Genomic DNA, 19,118 nt, shown 5'->3' on the forward strand with positions numbered 1-19,118 from the left:
ATACATCACCAGCTTCGTATTCAGCAACAAAACTCCTGTATTTTCACCTTGTCAAAAATGCATTGCTGCCTGTAATAACCTGGAACAATGTAATCAATCCAATCCCTAGTTCAATTACCAGGACCCACAACAGTGGCTTCTGACTAGCAACCTACTTCTCTTGCTTTGCATAATGGCTACAGCATCAGCCATTAAAACCTGTACAATAAATACACTACAGCAGGGAATCACTCAAGCTCAAAATAAGAAACCTTAAAAATGTTAGGAAAAAATACGTAATTGACAAAATTAAAATGGCTTCCAAAGGCAATTTGAAATGTGAAATTAGTTGAAACATGCAAACCAGTAACATTTACTGAACTACGCAGTATAAAAGTTTGTTCCTTGTGGTAAACTGCTGTGTTTAACATCTTCAATAAGGCATTTGAACTTCTGCTTGCCCTTCAAAAAAAGAAGGTACAGTTGGAGACCACTGAGAAGACCTAAAAATGCTCAGTTGTAGAGAAGCAGAGGTAGATAGGATATATATAAGTAGCAAATGGACTGAAGAATCAGAATAAAGCATTGAACGTGAGAAGGTGGAAGCCTGAGGAGCTTTTCCACTGTGTCCATTCGTGCTGAAAGAACACTCCACTTCATCCCTTGCTAGTCACATTTCTTTAAGCCAGGAAGTTCAGCACTTCAGAACACAGAAGTCTGTTACTACTCTGAGTTCAGATGAAAAATCCAGAAATTGACAGCCTCCCAAACTAGAACTATGCAAAAGTCTGTTCTATGCTCCAGAAAAAATGGGGTATATATGTCATTTTGTACACTAGAGTAAGCTTACATGCAATTTCCATTATGAAATCTTTCTAGGACTTCCTGGTCTGCAATTTGGCCCATGAGATGTAAGAATTCTCTTCCTGCCAAGAGAATACAGATTATAGCAGTGTTTCACATTCAGTTAATAGGCATTAACTAAAGCCTATAAGAACAATTTTAGATACAGAGCTTCTAAGGTACAGTCACCTGCAATTATGATTCATGCTTTAAATGTAGAAGGATTACAGTAGTACTCCTGTGTTACAGAAAACATCATAGGCATCGAGAGTAGTCTACAAAGCCACATTTATTTGCACATGTACAGAACAAAGCAACAGATGTTATAGTTTTCCATACAAAATTATATAAAAACAGTATTCACCTTCATAGATAACACCATACCACTTTTGAGTTGTATTAAATACATTCAGAAAGCATTCTGGCACACACACAACATTAGTATTAGGTAGTCCCAAGTAATTCCAACACTGCAATGTAATTATTCCTAGTGGTACGAAGGGATCAAAGATTAGTCTGCAACTAAAATAAAAAGAATCCTGGTTGAGAAGCAAGCTGAAGTCTTTCCTCCACTGGCCACCAAAGCAAGGAACATCATTAAACAGATTAACTGGCTCCAGAACACAGATGTAAATGCTACCAAAGCACCTGCAGAAGGCAGGTAAGAGTGGTATTCCAGACTGGCTTGAGCTATCTTGGCCTTTGTTAACATTCCCATTTAATCACTACTTGCCTATGGACAGGAGAAAGTTTTATAAAACTGGAAGATAGAATTGAGTAAGAGCTTGTGATTACAGAAGAAAACAAAAAGGTATAGATCCAAATCAATTACTTTCCCTTCCTACCCAGCACTGGAAAGATTACTCCCTTTACTGGGTCTTAAGATTCCCATTCCTGCAAGGAATAGAGGGGAAAAGCAAAATTTTACGTTTCCCTCAACATTGCCTCCCTACATACGATGTAAAAGGGGAATTTAATTGTCAATGGGACATCTCAAGCAATTTATTTGAAACGCACATTTATTTCTACAAAAAAAAAGGTGTATGATACAGAAGAAGTGATCACACCTACTTAAAGGTTTACCTATTAAAATATACAGAGGATCTTAATGAGTACAGGATATTTAAAAAAAGATGCAAAGGAGTGTTAATCTTTTATTTTTACATTTTCAGGAACTTCACATAGTTTTGGTAAGTAACCTTTTACAAAATTATGTAAAAAGTACAAGAATGCCTGGTAAACAGTCTGCATTTTTCCAAAAAGATTTTTTACAGCATGCAATTCTTAAGGCAGCCTTCTCCTCCTCCTTACAAGGAATCCTTTCACTCAAATAATCTTCTGCTGCAAAGGTTAGGCTAAAGAAGCTTGGTCTCTTCTGTTAACGCCTTTTGTCTTTCCTGTCTGATTTACGGTCTCTTTCACTCCGTGAAGTTCTCTTGCCTGACCGACTACTTTCTGATATAGACCTCTTTCTGTCAGATCTTGAACTTTTATCCTTTGAGCTTTTGGTATCTCTACTCCCACCTTTTGAGGACTTGTGACTTCTATCTACTCCTGAAGCATCCCTTCGCTTCCTGTCCGTGCTCCTTCTGCGTTTCCTATCTCTGTTATGCCCTCTTCCTCGGCTTCGACTTCTACTTTCACTACTGCTAGAGCTACTGCTGCTACTGTCCCTGCTAGTGGTTCCACTTGTAGTGCTGCTGCTGGTGGAAGTACTTCGACTGCTACTGCTGCCAGTGCTGGAACTACTTCCACTACTAGTACTGCTCGAAGTACTACTGCTACTACTGCTGCTGCTACTACGGCTATGACTCTTACCAGTTTTGTTCCCTGCCCTACCCCTGCTTCTACTCCTAGTCTTATTCTTAATCTCTACACTCTGTGTCTGACTCTGCTCTGTCTGTGCCTCAACCACCTTTATAGACACCGCAGCATTTTCATCCTTGTCTGCCTGGGGCTCTGTATCCTGAGTGGACTGAGACAACTGAGGTGACTGTGGCAGTGGCACAGACTGCGGCTGAGATACAGCCTCAGCCATACGTTCTGGCTGAGCTTCAGGTGCCTTCTCCTGTTTTTCTTCAGGTTCAGCTTCAGTTTCTGGTTTGATACCTTTCTCCTTCTCAGGAGACGAAACACTACACACTTTTTCTGTCTGAGCATCACATTCTGTTTCTGGTTCCACTTCTTTGCCATTTTCGTTTTCTACAGGTTCTACACTATCTGTCTCATTCATTTCAGCCACATCCTGCTCATTATCCACTGGCTGAATGTTTTCACTTTCCTCTTTTACAACTGTGACCTCTTCATGCTGACCATCCTGTTGCTTGTCATTCTCCCTCACCTCAGTAGTCTCTTCTACTTTCATCTCCATTTCATTTTTCTGTTCATCCTCTTCCTGTTCTTTCTCTGCATCGCTATGCCCTGAACCTGTTTTTCCCTTTTCCTCCCCTACCTCTTCCATTTCTACATCATTGTGCTGATTACCTGTCTCCAACTCTTCCACCTGCTGAGCCACCTTACCCTCTTCCTGCTCCTTGTTCTGTTCTTCCTTCTTTTCTTCATTCTGCACCTCCTGCTGTTCTTTTTCCTTCATGGATTGTCTTCTGGGCCTGGCCTCCATTTTGTTAATCTGCTCTGCAAATTCATTTCGCCTGCTTTCAAAGAGTGCTAGGGAATAAATGCATAAGTAATAGTTTCAGATAATCCACAGACACTGAAGTCTATTTTCCCCTTAACTATGAGCTAATAAGTTATTAAATCGTTTTAACTGATAAATACTGCATCCTTATTCATTCTGAAGTAGCAAGCCCTTCATGCATAATGAAAAAGACTGCTAGTTACCTTAAGAAAACAAAGCAAAGGGGATAGTCAGCTCAGCTGAGTATCAGAACAGTAAAGCCCTAAATCTAAGCTAACAAAGAGAGTTTTTGACTTCATTAAAATCAATCCAAGCAACAGTGTATCAAAATAATACCTTAATTTCCTGGTATTTATGTATTAACAAGGTTATACTTCCTAAGGTAAACAAAAGACAGTAAGAATCAGCAAAAAGCTGGTTAGGTATTAAGAAAGCTTAAATAATGTAAGCTCTTCAGACAGGTGAGCTAGCTTCTCTTATCCCCCATACAACAAAGAAAAGCTCCTTAAGAAAAAAAAAAAACAACACATTCTCTGTTTAATAAAAAAATAACAGTAGAACTACCCTCAACCGCAGTATTTTAAATTGTTTTCCAAAAGAAAAATATAGTCATCCTGTGAAACAGAAATGAACACACATTAAGGTAAAAAAAAAAATTAAAAAATCATCATAAAATTCTAGTGCTGTGCTTAAGAAAACGCTTCTCAAATCCTTTGTAAAAACCTGCATTTCCTTATCTCTTCAATCCATAGAAACTGCCTGTTCAAAAACTAAGTTGCTGCACTAGCATACCTCTGGGTACTAAAGCTAATAGAAAGGACTATGTTTTAAACACATACCTCTGAGATTATGCATACACCTCTTTTGACTTCTTGTAAGAGAATCAAAACACATCCAACATAAAAATAAGTCACTGAAAGAGTAATGTTCACTTATGATGAACACTCATGCAAGAACATACAGTTTGTCCTAACCATGAAATTCACGTATTTAATCAGAGAGACTTAAAAGAGATTTGTACAGCAAGCAAAGGGAGGCAAGAACAAGGGCCTTTGTATCACAAAGACCACTTACCATTCATCTTTTTCTGTGACTCTTCCATCAACTTCTGTGTAGCAGGACACATTCTGCCAGGTATGTAGAATAAGTGGGGTTTTGTCTTCGTTCTTATGTATTTAATTATTTTAGCATTATGTTCATTCCATTCTTCTTGCTAAGAAATTAAAGAAAATAACCCTCAGATATACAAGAATAGTTTAAACATGGGAAAGATCAAGAGCAAAACTGAAACTCACCAACTGAGCAAGCTCAACCTTTTGCTCCAATAACCGCAGCTCTGTCTGTTTAGCACGCCTTTCTTCAAACAGTTCTCGCCTTTCGTTTTCAACTTGCTTTCTTTCTTCCTCTGCCTGCACTTCAAGTTTTTGTTCAATCTCTTGTCGTCTCTTTTGCTAAGATAAATAAAGAAGTATTCTAAATTTTTTTTCTAGATCTAGATTTTTTTCCACAAAAGTGTTCTAGTTTGGTCAAATTAAAATTTTTAATTATTTACATCATTAAAGGCATTCCTGAAAACACATTAAGAAATATCTCCTAAATTACAGGTAATGGAAAAGTGTGTCATTGATTGCTGTCACCTACTTTTTTGTGGGATAAGTATAAAATTATGGGCCCTGGTGGATTTATGTCTGCTTTTCTGTAATTCGATTTGGGCAGGAACTTTCGATATAAGCTTCAACATTTTTTCTACCATTGGGGAAAAAAAAAAGAAATACATTTCAGGTATTCCACTTGGAGGGGAAAAAAGTCAACTTGCCCAAAAACAAATGGAGAACTGTACACTGGTGTTTGTGACCAACAAATCAAATTACATTGCGAATACTTCCAGTATATTCATAATTAACTAGATATATTACTATAATCCAGGAATGCCCTGTTTGTATGTCCTAGACAGCCATATGCTCAGATTGTACACTAGCTGTTGTATAAAAAAAAAAAAAAAAATAGAGTTTAGTGTCTGGACAACAAAATAGCTGTATCAAAACCCCTCAGGCCTCTAATTTGATTTATAGTAAGTTTTTATGTATGAAGAGAACTATACAAATTCTCAGAAAAATGATGCAAAGAGCAGTAACTCCTCAAAGTCTCTTTATGCAAACACATACTACTATAAATTAGGCAAGAATTTCATGTTTCTAGATAATCCTAATCAATAGTTTCTTGTTCTGAAGGCAAGCAGGCAACAGAGAACTTTGGTCCTTTCTCATGTGCTACATGACAATTTAGATAAAACAGCAGGATATCCAAATACTGAATCTGAAAGTAATCAATACCAATACTGCAAGCTAGCTATGCTAACACTGCACAGAAAATGTTTTAAGTTTAAAGGCTTATCTGCTTCCACAAGACTGTTGAAAGTAGAACTTTCAAACACCGTTTTTAATCAAAGGTTCTTAGTATTAACTGAATAACCCATTTAGGGCAACAGTAAACAAATACCACACCCTCCACAATTTAAAAGGGCATACTAGCAATAAAGTTACCATCATCCTATGCACAAGTTTTTTTGAAGTTACCACTAAGTTATACAAAGCCTTGACTTCAGTACAATCGCATATCAATTTATTAAAAACAGGAATTCTTGTTATTTATACAAGATATAGATCTATATCTGTAGTCAAACAGCATAATACAACCAAACATTTCTGTGCACTTGGTTATAATTTAAACATCTGGAACACATCAGGGTGGGCACTGCTTCAGCAATACTGAATCACCGTTATTTACAGAAGTAGCTTATGACCTATTAAATAGTTACCTGATTAAATTCCCATTTACTTTGAAATGATCCCCAAATAATGTAAACAAGAAAGATAATCTGTGTTTTACATGTTTTAAAAATGTACAGCAATTAAAAAGAACAACAAAACATTGCCTTTTCACTTCTGCAATGGTCAGAAATAGCGTTGTGAAATGATGAAATTGTTAAGAGTCCCTTTCCTGCCTCCCACCTAATTCCACTAAACTAAACCAAACCCTACATGCACTCTCACCAGTTTGTTGCACCTGCACCCTACACCATGGGGAATTTTCATTCCTATTTGAGGCAGCTTAAGCACACAATATTTCTTTATTATTTACAATCTTAATGAAGTAAAAATCAGTACCCTTTCAGTAGCAACTGTGGACTCCTGCTTAAATTTCTGAAGAGTGCCCATCAACAAGCCAAATATACGTCGATTCCTGAATAAAAACAAAACAAAACAAAAAAAACCCCTTTGAGATTCAGTTTGAGCACTAAGATTTTTATTTGCATAAATAATCAGAGAAACTTTCCACTTCAGAGGCATTTATTTTTAAAGGCTCAGTATTACTCAAGGCCATTAGCAACAGAGCACACATTGACTGTGCCAACAGTCAAGGATATAATTTACAGTGACATATCATATTTTGCTTAAGACCAAGACACAGCTCTTGTCCATAACACAGCACAGTTAGCACTGGGAAAATTGGAAACCTGCACATCTTACATCTGGAAATAATGACACTAAAGAAATATTAGAAGAAAATATCCAAAAGGAGAGAGTAGTGAAGAAAAGGTTAAATAAATACAGTGTGAGCTATCAATAAGGCAGTGAACTGGAAGGTCATTGGGCTTTCTGAAAAATGTACCCCCCTTCCCTGCTCAGAGGATTAAGGAGAAATGGAGCCACAGGGGAGTGAAAGCTTATCTGTCACAGTTTGCCTAACAGCGAGACACTGCACTGTGGGATGAAACCAGGATTGTTCTCACACAATTAAGTGTTGTTTTGAGAAAACTTAAGTAAGTAAAATTCAAGGAATTCCCCTTCTTCTGAACAAGAACTAATTTCTTGAATTTCACCTTTTCTTACTTTCCATTTAATCTCAAATTAAGGCTTTACAGCAAGAGGCAGACACTCTTATTCACTTTGAATTTTTACTCAATTAAGAGAGAAAGGAAATGCTACTCTCTTCACTCAGTACCACTCTATTACAGTGGCAGAAACCTCACATGGAAAGGTAAAGGTATTGTATATTAAACAGTAGAAACAGGAACAAATAAAGAACTGAGAGCTAGAGATTACTCAAAATGTATTTGTATATGAATAACATCCCAGAACACAGTGAGCAAAATCAGAGTTCAATGGATTAAAGAGCCTATTTCCACCACAAGTCACAGATCAATACTGGTTTTCTCATCTCCCCAGAAGACTACTGACATGCAAAACAGTAAAACTACAATTCTGAGGAAACAAACTTTTCATGCCTGAAGTTCTAGGAAGTCCACTAAGAATTTTGAAAGTCCTTCTGTAAGGAAAGCAGTTGGAAACTGGTGACGGGAGCAACAGCAGTTTGTTAGTGGAGCTGTAACTGTAAAAGAAGCAAGCAAAGTGCTTTTTCCATGCTAAATGATCTGTGGTCCTTATCAGAGAAGCTATCTATAGTTTCTTATTCCACACCTCATTCTTCTAGTTGAGGCATAGGTTATTATTGCACTAGGTTGAGCTGCCGACTGAAGCGGACGGAGTCTAAGAGGTTGGACACTTGCAAATTTGCTTTTCCAACACCTCCTCCCAAAAGGGCTGCATTTCAGCAAGAATTTTTATTAACTACCCTGCCACAAATAAAATACAGGAAAAAGGAGATATACACAGGAGGAATGTAAAAAAGCAGGCAAAACAAAGGTCAGACTGTACACACAATAGTAAGTCTCAAAGTAATAAAAGAAAAGAAACACATGATGGGACTACTCCATTAAAAAAAAAAAAGGAGGAAAAACCTACAACTGAAAAGCCTCCTTCAGCCAACAAAATAAATGATGTACCAAGACAGTCGTAACAGCCCACAGTGTTAAGTAACCAATGAAGCTGTGTATGTTATTTCTGTCTTACTCAAAGATGATCAGTTACAATAGCACTAGCAAACCTATTGCTGTAGGTGGCCTGAGAAGTAGAACCCCTGTCAGATACGTGAAATGAATGACGTGTTTTTACTACCATGAAGTATTTCGAGAGAATATGTTTTAAAATCAATTTTATCCCATTATGGTACCTCTTCAACACCATCTTTGATACATAATAGCATCTATATAATATTTTTTAAATCTAAAGCTACTTCCTACACTAGCACTCAGAAGTACCACATTAGTGCTTAAAAGAAATTTCGCATACCTTTGTTTTCCTTTCTCATCCATATTTTGATCTTGTATAAGGTCTCGACGTGTTCGCTCTTTGGAGGTAGCAACTACAGAAGATGGCAACGCTGGCTACAACAAAGAAAAACACAAACAACTGTGTTCATGTTCCAGATAAGTCTGTTTCTTCCTGCACAGCTCCATTTATCATGTATTACCTTTTTAATATCATCATCTTCTGCGTCGCTTTCTTGGCGTGATTCTCTTCTTGTCCGACGTTCTCCACCCAGCCTGTGGAAGAAAAGCATTAACGGTCACTAGAGAACATATATTTAGGACAGCATCTCTTCTAACACAAGAAAAATACACGGCATATCTAGTCAGAAGAACCAACCCTTCCAGTAAAAATCTCCCCACTGTTCCAGTGACCAGTAAGTAGCATTTTACAGACAGAATCTACTGTTGGTAAAAATCAGTGAGAAAAAAACAGTTTAAGATTTAATACAGCTTGCACAGTAAAGTAAACCAGAAGAATCCACATTACTACCATATTTGACTTTGCAGAATAGCTTTGCGGAATTTATTTCTTATTTTTAATGTCTGCACTTTTTCCAGACTCTCTAAAAAGGCTACTCGTATAAGGGGATCACGAGACAGTCGTAAATACATCAAGATATAAAGGTTAGTAGGTTTTTTCAAAAGGGAAATGCTATTTAGGTTGCCTAGCCAATATCTAGAAAACAGGTGAGGAGGGGCAGAGCACTTAGGACCTCAGAACTTGGATGAACTGAGGCTTTAACAAAGAACAAGTAGGCAGGGTGTTAAATAAAAGTTATTTTCAGCTTTCACTCTCAGCTTTATGGCACAGCACTTTACTACTGGTAAAGCAGTTTCACAGCAGTCATTCTGCATTAACTCAAAAATTCAGAAGCAAGCCTTGCTTTAGTCAAGAACCACCACTGCACGTAAGTGCCCACAGAATGAAGCTCACCATAATCAGTCATATCTGACAGATCTACTCAAAATCTGAGTCTACTGTCACACTGTATGCATGCAATTTCTTGAACGCAAGATCTCAGTCATAATTCAATTGGTGTCTACTATAAACCAAACCTGGGCTACTAAGCAGAATATAATATAGCAGACGGTACACCAAGTAAAACAGAAAATTCCAAGAATCTTTGTATTGCTGTATCTTTATATGCTATAAAGCATGAAAAAAAAAAAAAGATTTCACAACAGTCAATTGCTATCATCCAAATATATTTCCAACAAGTGTTGAATACATAATCTTTCAAGAAGACAGTGAAAGTAATCTGTTATTAACAGTTATTGAATCTAAGTATTTTAAGTTTACTGTTAATATATTCTCATTCTGATAAAGCAAGTTCTCTGCATCAGTTTTTGCACCCACCTACTGGCTGCCCCTTCAAGATCCCTCTGTTTGGCTGGGGGTCCTCCTCCACTATCCGAGAATCCACGCCTAAAAAGAAAACACTCATGATCTCAGAACAAGTTAGGCTAACCCCAGGTTCACATTAAGCCTGCACAATCAAACTGTATTTTGGGTTTGTGGTCATGATGTAACAATAAATTTTACTAAGCTCTATCATAATTTACTGTTACTACTGCAATAAAGTGTTTAAACATACTGCTTGTGTACCAATTAATTTAAACTTGAATTTCTGCAGTTATTCAATTGAGTAGCTACACTTAAACAAGGAGTCCCATTATGTTCAGGTACTCATATTTACAATAGTTTTCAAGACTTATTAAGTCTTAACCAGCAATTCAATATTGAAATTCAACAAAAAATTCACTACAGACTTCATTAAGAAAGAACTACTAAAGAAAAATTGGCTTTTTCATTCTACTTAAGGCAGGGGCAAAAGGAGTCAAAAAAAGAAAAGAAAAAAAAAAAGAAAACCCATAACAAAACACTAGCTGTTTTACCCACATGTGTTTTACAATTCCTGTCAACTTCAACTCTTTCCATTCTTCCTGGAAAAGCTACCAGTTTCTTAATTACCGAGAGATTGATTTTGGACGATTTCAAAGAGACTCTTGTCTCTCTCTCTCTCGTGTCTCACATAACACCTCCCTTAACTTTGAAGTTTCCCCTTATTTTTCAGGCTAACGGCTGAAAAGATTAGGGAAAACCACCAGTTTAAACCTGTCATAACTCAGAATGAGAAAGTACTTTAAATTTCAGGCTGTGACATAAAACCCCAAGTGCCCTGTAGGCCAGCGTTGGTACCTGCTTACTGAAAAAATAGTACAATAGGCAATGGGGTCAGACGAGAAATATAAAACACCCCAGCGTAAGGGCAGCAAACCAATGCCCGGGTAACGGCGGGAAGAAACCCCACTGCCCGCTTCTGCGGCTCCTTACCTTAGCAATAAGCTCCCACGCCCTCTACCTCCACCAGGGCCTGTGATGGCTAACAGTCTGTTTTGAGGGGGCCTGCAAGAGACAGCGGCAGCCGTTAGCGGGGCCCGCCTCGGCCCCCCGAGCCGCTACAGGGAGCCCCCCTGGGGCGCGGCGGCTCGCCCACCCAGAGGTGCTCGCGGCCATGACCATTCCCTCACGCACCCCACGGCTGTGTCCCCCGCCACCGCAACGGGCAGACGCCACCTGTAAATCCAGCGGGATATTCCACCCCCCCCTCCCGCCCTGCGCTGTGCCAGGAGCGACGGATGGCCCGGAGAAGGGCGCGGGGGCGGCGGCCTGCGGGCAGCTCCGCGCCACCCGCCCCCTGGGCCTACCATGCACGTCCCCATCTCCCCCCTCCCCGGTAAAACAACGCGGCGCACAAGCAGCCGCCTCCCCTCCCCTCCCCCAGCGTGGCCGCTCCTCACGATCTCCCCCCCCCTCCCCCCCAAGCCATTCTCCCGCCTCACCTCACATCATTGGGGTCCCGACCCGTGAGCTTGCGGATATTCTCGTCCACGTGCTTAAGGCTCTCCTTGGCCTTCTCCAGCTGCTCCTGCAGCGCACGCACCGCCACCGCCATTCCGCCCGCAGCGCGGCCTAGCCGGGGCCCAGCGCAAGGCACCGCTGGGTAACGGGGGGGAGAGGCCCCGCCCACGCGCGGCGCGGCGCAGCCCGCCTGGAGGCCCACCACTCCAGCAGCCTCGGACCGGGACGGCGCAGCCAATAGCGCCTCGGCGGGCCCCTCCGACCGCCAATAATCGGGCACGAAAGGAAAGGGCACGCCCCGCGGGAAAGGCTCACCGAACGTTCCCACCAATCATAGAGCCCAGATGCAGACTGGCATCCCGACCGACCAATTACCGGAAGCTTGTGGCTAAAAGCTCCACGAATCACCAAAGGGGCCGCCGGAGTGACATCACTCAGAGCCAACGAGAACTCAAAAAGTCATTTTCCCGCAGCCCAATCAGAAAGTCAACTCGAGGACGTTTATCCCCACCCACCCCGGATACCTCCTACTTTCCCATTCTCTATGGGGATGACAAGCCAGCACGCAGGGCGGCTCGGGCGGAGGCCAATCACCGCTCCACTTACAGAGGCCGCCGCGCCAAGCGAGCCAATCGGCAGGGACGTAACTGACGGCTGGCGCGTTGCCTTGTGGCGCGCGGGTCGGGGCGCGGCGGCTTCACGCGCGGACCCCACGCCTCACTCCCGTCACCCGAGGCTTCGTGGCTTCGGCTTCGCCAGCTGGCTCTAAAATTTAGCGGATGTAAAACTGCGTTACTGGATGTTATTCCTGACGTCTGGAGTGGCGAGGTTTTTAACTGCACTCTGCCCCGCCGGGCAGCCGCTGCCGTTTCTGTAGGAGAGGCGGGGGTGAGCCCCCAGGCGCGGAGCCCGCTGACGTTTCATAGCGGCAGGAAATGGAAGGCGAATGAACGAGTGACGTTCTCAAGACAATAAAAAAATCTCATGACACCCCCACACACACTTTGGACCCCCATCAGTAAGGCGGGCGGGGGGGCAGCTTCGCAGGGAGGAGACGCGTTGTGTCCCCTGGCTCCGACCCCCCCTTCACGGCACTCGCTCGTGCAGCCCCGGTTTGCGCCGCGGCAGCGGGCTTTGGAAAGCGATAACGTGAAGGACCCCTTCCCGCCTCAGGAGAGGCGGCGGGCGGCAACGCCAAGCGGTTCCCCGACGGACCAGTCCGGCCGCCGCTGCTGGTCCGCTCCGCCTCGGTCGGGAGCACCGGAGGCCGGCAGGACCCGGCCGCGCCGCTCGACCTCCCTCTCACCCCAACCGGAAGGGGCGGCGCGGCGGCGGCAGGCCCCGGCAGCAGCTGGCCGGTGTGGCGGTCCTGGGCAGGCCCACTGCGAAGCGGAGATGGCGGACGAGGCGCTCTTCTTGCTGCTGCACAACGAAATGGTGGCGGGGCTGTACCGCGCCGCCGAGCAGGGCGAAGGGGTGAGCGGGGCCGGGACCGCCCAGTGGGCCGCCCGGCAGCGGCCGGGGCTAACGCCGCGGCGGCGCCTTGTGTCTTACAGGAGAACGGTCGCTGCACCACCAAGCTGGAGAGCATGGGCTTCCGCGTCGGGCAGGGGCTGATCGAGAGGTGAGTCCCTGCCGCCGCTGCCTTGGCCCCTTGCAGCGTCCCTCTCCCTGCTGCCGGGGCCGGCGGGCGTTACTCGCCCTCGGGGGTTTTCCCCCGTGTGCGCCTGGCGAGGGCCTACGCCCTCTCCTTCCCGGCCTGCAGGGACCGGGGGTGTTCGCCCGCTCGCTAGGAAGCTGCTCGCTGCTTTGGGCAGACAGAGGGTTATGCTGCGGATGTGTTCCTCTCACCGCACGTTTTGGCATCCTTTTTTCTGGTATCTCACTCTTGCGGGGATTGAATACCACAGGACAGTTTTGGAGTATGTATTTTCCCAGTGCTTTCCGTCGTGAAAACTGAGTCAGGGTATAAGGGTTACTTTTAATACTTATAATCCTTTTTACTTGCACTTTTTGTAGACCTGCCTTTGTATTTGTTAACTTTCACTGTTTTCTTCTCTTTTTAATTTATTTCTTAAATATAATTTTATGATTGGCTACTCCTGGATTTCGTTTCTGGAAAGCACTCTCAGTCCCAGGAACTCTGGGACCGAGCACGTTGCCTCCTTGTTTCCCCAGGCCCTTTGGGGATGCACGATGACTTGCTGCACGTCCAACTAAAGCGCCCTGGTTCTGAGGTTGTGTGGAGACTCTTGAGCTTCTGAAGTCACGCTTTCGTTGAACGGAGTGGTGCTTTAGTGCCGGATAAAGGGAGAGAATTCTCTTGCTTATTGCAAGAGAAGGAGATCCCTTTTTGGGAAACGGGAACAATTTTTACATGTTTGTTCCTATGGGTTAGTGCTTTTTTGTGTATTTGGAGGACTCCTTCCAAGCAGCAGTATAGGTGTGAGCTTTTTTTTTATCTTCTATTTAGACATTTAGTTGAGGATTAAGCTGATGGAGTGCTTTGCATCTTCCGTACTTCAGCTGTCTTTAATGATCGTATAAGTAAAACCATTTATTCTGCTATCACGTTGCAGGTATTAAGATAACACTGTGTTGCTCAAGTTACAGTACTTGATGAACGCAGAGTGATGCTAGAATGATACTGTACAATGATTGGAAAACGAATTACTATAACAGCCTCAAAATTATGTTGCATAGTACTATTTTTTTTGTATTTTCTTTTTCTGTTCTATCAGTCAGCTTGTGTGTACCTTCATTATTGATATATTTCTCACTTATCTCTTAGGTTTACAAAAGATACTGCCAGGTTCAAGGATGAATTAGATATTATGAAGTTCATTTGCAAAGATTTTTGGACAACGGTATTCAAAAAACAAATAGATAACCTAAGGACTAATCATCAGGTACTAATGCTGTAGAATAAGATTTAACTTACAAAATCAGTAACACCTTTGAGTTACTGGCGCATTTTTTGTTTGTCTTGGTCTAGAATTAATTACCTGATAAGAAACCCAAAATGTTCTGTATTTGCTTTGTTTAAAAAGCAGGTTTTTAAGGTTTATGTTAGCATGTAGCTTCAAAATACAATTTAATTATTTCTTGTGATGTCTTTATTGCCACACTGTTTGAAAAGACTAAATGCTTTGAATTTCATATGTGCTGTTGCAGAGTTACAAATTGACAGGACAGTAATGGTTACAGTTGATTAACATTTAAACAGGAACTTTTTTATGTATCTCCCAATAAATTTATTAGAAAACTAGTGTGAGAAAGTGATATTTCTGTCTTAACATCTGTTTAAATAGAATGGCTTCCTTGAAGTAATTTTTTTTATTTTGAGGAATATTTACAGTTTTCAGCAGTTCAGACAGTTGCGCTCTGCTGAACGTAGTTGCATAAGAAACAGCTGAAAAACTTTCTAGATTTGCATGTTGGTGACATTGTGTTGTGTCTATGTCCTTTCCTATATCAACAGCCACAGTTCTTAAAGCAAGATCAAAATAATTTAAGTTTCCATTTTACTAGAGTAAAAAATCTTTTTCCTTTTGGATGACTTTGTTTTCTTATGGCCATTTACCTGTTGTGTCAAAGTAGGAACACAGAATTTGTGCAAGGATTGTGCCAGATAAAATAGGTTTTATTTATCAGTGAGCTGTTTTATCAAGTAATAACTTTAACAGATAATAATTACCTCAGAAATCTGTTTTTGAATTCAAAGCAAGCTGTAGTATTGAGATTAGGTCTCAATTGTATATGCAGCCTTAATTTAATTTCAAGGGTTATGAAGTTCCAAAGTAGCACAGTCATTCACAAAGAAATTAAAATGACAGGTGTAAATTAAGCTGTACCATGTTCACACTTAATTTATTAAAATGCTTGTTGTGGCACAAATTTGTAGTGCAGAAAACACTAGACTTTCAATTTGATCATCTGCTGGGTGTTGTTGCCTGTATTGCTATTAAAGATGACTAAATTTGAGAATAAGAACAGTGAATTGCATATCAAATGAAGATTAAGATTTGACTGTAAAAATCAGCATGCATTTGATATCTTGACAAAGAATTTCTAATATGGAACTATTGTTTCTGAGCACTGGAAGGTCTCTTCCAAGAAGAATGTAAATAAACATTTTTTTAGGGTTAACTGATCATGTTATTATCTAGGAGTTTTGTTATAAACTCACAATTATGTATCTTCTCTTTTGTTTTGATATTTCATGTAAGTAAATAATACAGTCTAAACTTAAATCATATATGCCTTAATCTAAAATTTAATTTTTCAACCTGAGAACGTTTGTATTGTATCTACAGATCAAATTCCTTCACATGAAATGTTGATTACATGTTACTGCATATTCAACTTTTTTTTTTTAAAAACAGGGTATTTATGTCCTTCAAGACAATAAATTTCGTCTCTTGACACAAATGTCTGCAGGAAAGCAATATTTAGAACATGCACCAAAGGTACCCTTCAGTTTTATCATTGGGATCTACCAGTTTGGTTTGAATTATCTTTATCTATTAATAATAACTGATAATAACTTTAAATTTTATTAAATTATTATTTATATCAAATAATAACTTTAAATTTTGTAATTGAATGGATACAAACTCTTCAAAAGGGCAGCTAAAGTTTAGTTTCCAAAACCTGTGCTTTTTAGAAATGCACCTTGTTTTGAAACAGTGGATTTGATTTATGGTTCAAGAAACGGTCATAGTCGTGAAACTTTCTGTTGCCATGTTAGAGTTACTTGATGGTAGGAGCTGATCTGCCACTGTCTGCCACTATCACACAAAGTCTTTCTTTCTCTTTGGAAAGCATGTGCTTTCAGAAGTTTTTTTTAAATTTCCAAAACCTATTTGGAAGATGCTATTTGTTACCTAGAATAAGCTTCTGAAATAATATGAACATTCAGAAAGATCTTCTACCAGTTAAAAATAGTTTTGAGTGTAGATGCTGAGTTAGGGTAATCGTTTAGGTAAGTTAAAACAGTGCCTCTGCAGAACTTCTTATAAAGCACTTTGATTCAGGTGGATATAAGAAATGGGGCATTCAGATCCATTCTATGGTTTTGTAATTCTTGCTCTTAGTCATCACAGTTGCAGGCTACTGTCCTTGGCGTTGTTTTTTTTTTTTCGTTTGGTGACATGGTTCTTCTGTTTTGAAACATATATTCTAAATATGTCCAGGCCCTTGTATTCCAAGATGTGGCCTGTGCAAGAATGTTATTTTGGACTGTTTCTCCTTCTTTGACTTTAATACCAGTTGCTAATTTCAGCCAAGTCTTGGGAATAATTGTTTTAAGGATATTAAGTTCTGCAGGTTTAATGGAAACAGAAACAAGTGACTCAAGGTAGTACCTCTATCAAGAGAAATCTGTATTGTGAGCTCTGCTGCACCAAATACCAGAGCTTGCTTCTATTAGAGACATGACGAAGTCTCTCAAGCACAGTAACAAAACCTCCATAGTTTTCTACTGTCCAAGTGCTAAGTCTGGTTCCTGAGTACTTGGCTTCAATCTTTAGCAACAAGCTTCATCCTTGACACTTACTTAAAGTGCAACTTTATATTTAGTATTTAGCATTTACCTGTGGACTAATCAGAGGCGGCCTATCGAATTTGGGAATAAAGAGTATCGTAACAGCTGAAGTTTCATCAATGCCTGCATGTAAGTAGTTCTCAGAGTATTCAATTATTAGCTCATTTGATAACTTTCCTTACTGACTTCATCACTGTATAAGCATTTATCAAGGTGGGGGGCTGGGCCATAGGAGTCATTATGAACTTCAGGATGTGACTTGTCACTAAATGCTTTAGTAATTAGCAAATACTGACAGAGGGTGAACCTTCGTGATAGTGAGTAGAAAGCAAAACTAAAAAGTTGTATTTACATTTGGTAGCATCAAATGCATAAGGATGTATGTCCAGAAGGCTGTTAGAGCAAGTGAAGATAAAACCAACTAGATAGATGCTTTTTCTCTAAAGAAGTCATTAAGAAAGTTAGTAAGTGAAGTCCATTGTGACTACCCAAGGTGCTTAAGGTGGATTTAAAAATTTCTGCAGACTTTGCAAAAATCTTAAATTTAGCTGAGAAAACTGTTGTGATGGGGGTCGTGGATCAACTTAAAGCAAAAAAAGAAAAGAAAGAAAAAGCTGTTCAGCTGGAGTTAAATTTAAATGCTAAATTTAAATAATGGCTAGATTGTTCACAATTAAACTGTAAGATTGAAATGTTCCTTACTATCTCTTTTAACAAAATGATTATAAGAAAATAATCACTTAATAAATAATAACTTCAGTGGGGATACTTTGATCAGACTTTGCTTTTTCTTTGCAGGTAAATTTCAGGTGATGATACAGAAGATGTAGAGCACATTCAGATCTGGGTATCTACCTTAAAAATCCTTTGTGTGTGGATTCGGTATCTTGGTTCAGCTTTGTATGTAGCTTGTAAATTATAGCAGTGTGCAGCACAATTCCAAAACATATAATAAATGTTTATCCAAATAACTGGACACTATCCTTGTGTCTTGGTATGAAATTTATTATATACCAAGGTATTAATGTCCACAAGGTTTAAAACTGGCTACTCAAAAGTTTCCAACAAAAGATTTCAATTACCAAAACAGCACATATAGAAGACCAGAGGCACAGAGAACAGTTTAAAAGCCTGACCAAGACTAAATTGGAATAGGAAACTAATGTGTTTTGTGTCACTTAACATGAATACCCAACTGCTACCTTTCCCTGTTCACTCTGGACTGCGAGGCAGCAATTGCTTTTTTATTGTTCTGAGGAAGCTATTATCACATGCGTCAATGGCCTTCATTAATGGTGTTCAGTGGAATGATATGGGGCAGTAGAAAAAAGAACTTATTTCCATGTTTAACAATTAACTTATTTCCATAGTTAAACAATTTCTCCTACCTCCCTGAAATTAGCTGCTGTTTTTTTGTGTCAGAATAATTTTACGGATAAGGTCATCTACTACTGTCCAAAGAAGGAAATTTGTTTTAGCTTGTTGTACATAAATTCAATATTAATGTAATTGTTTTTAATTGCTAGCTACAACTCATTTCTGTAATGAGGGTGTGCAGGAAGAGGATTAGGCCTGCAAGAAACTATACAGACATCACCAAGACTCTTGAGGACATTGAGTTTTGCTAGATACTACTTGTTACAAGATTTGCATAACAATACATAACTTGCTGTAGGTAAGCACGAAAAAATCTTGTTAAAACATTTTTAATGAATTTTGCTGTAAGACATTTCTGTTGGCAGGTTCAGGCCTTATACTTTTTAGTGAATCACAGTAGAAACTTAGTGTTTAATCAGAAGTGTGAGAATGCGTTGTGATAGTGATTTAGTTTCTACTTTGAGACCAGTAAATAACAGTCTAACTAGCAGAGCTAATACATTAAAATAGCATGACTGACTGTTACAGCTACCTGCTGTGTTGGGAGAAGTGTATGTTGTCCAGTTGCACAGTGGGCAGGAACAGTGGAAGCTCTAGGGCCCTAAGCTCTAGGGAAGATTTGCAGTTTGTAATGGATCAAGCCTTTTCTAGATAGCTGTTA

The 19,118-nt window shown here is 40.3% G+C and overlaps 2 protein-coding genes across 3 annotated transcripts; one reads left to right on the plus strand and one right to left on the minus strand.

Annotated features, from left to right (window-relative positions):
• Positions 1-1,902: 1,902 nt before the first annotated feature.
• PNN (pinin, desmosome associated protein) lies at positions 1,903-11,644 on the minus strand. Its single transcript, XM_081999951.1, has 9 exons — positions 11,517-11,644; positions 11,008-11,079; positions 10,030-10,098; positions 8,834-8,906; positions 8,653-8,747; positions 6,628-6,703; positions 4,756-4,911; positions 4,535-4,673; positions 1,903-3,489 (listed from the first exon to the last, which is right to left on the minus strand). The coding sequence occupies exons 1-9, from the start codon at positions 11,627-11,629 to the stop codon at positions 2,201-2,203; spliced, it is 2,082 nt and encodes a 693-aa protein (XP_081856077.1). The 5' UTR covers positions 11,630-11,644; the 3' UTR covers positions 1,903-2,200.
• Positions 11,645-12,930: 1,286 nt separating this feature from the next.
• TRAPPC6B (trafficking protein particle complex subunit 6B) lies at positions 12,931-18,013 on the plus strand (the record flags this gene model as incomplete). Of its 2 annotated transcripts, XM_082000094.1 has the most annotated exons (6): positions 12,931-13,011; positions 13,092-13,159; positions 14,327-14,444; positions 15,921-16,004; positions 17,116-17,209; positions 17,879-18,013. In XM_082000094.1, the coding sequence occupies 6 exons, from the start codon at positions 12,931-12,933 to the stop codon at positions 17,908-17,910; spliced, it is 477 nt and encodes a 158-aa protein (XP_081856220.1). In that variant the 3' UTR covers positions 17,911-18,013. The 2 variants fall into 2 exon arrangements, with proteins under 2 accessions (XP_081856220.1, XP_081856221.1); XM_082000095.1 differs by lacking the exon at positions 15,921-16,004.
• Positions 18,014-19,118: the final 1,105 nt, after the last annotated feature.

This window comes from Phaethon aethereus (genome assembly GCF_964289735.1).
Source record: "Phaethon aethereus genome assembly, chromosome: 5".
Classification (NCBI taxonomy): Eukaryota; Metazoa; Chordata; class Aves; order Phaethontiformes; family Phaethontidae; genus Phaethon; species Phaethon aethereus.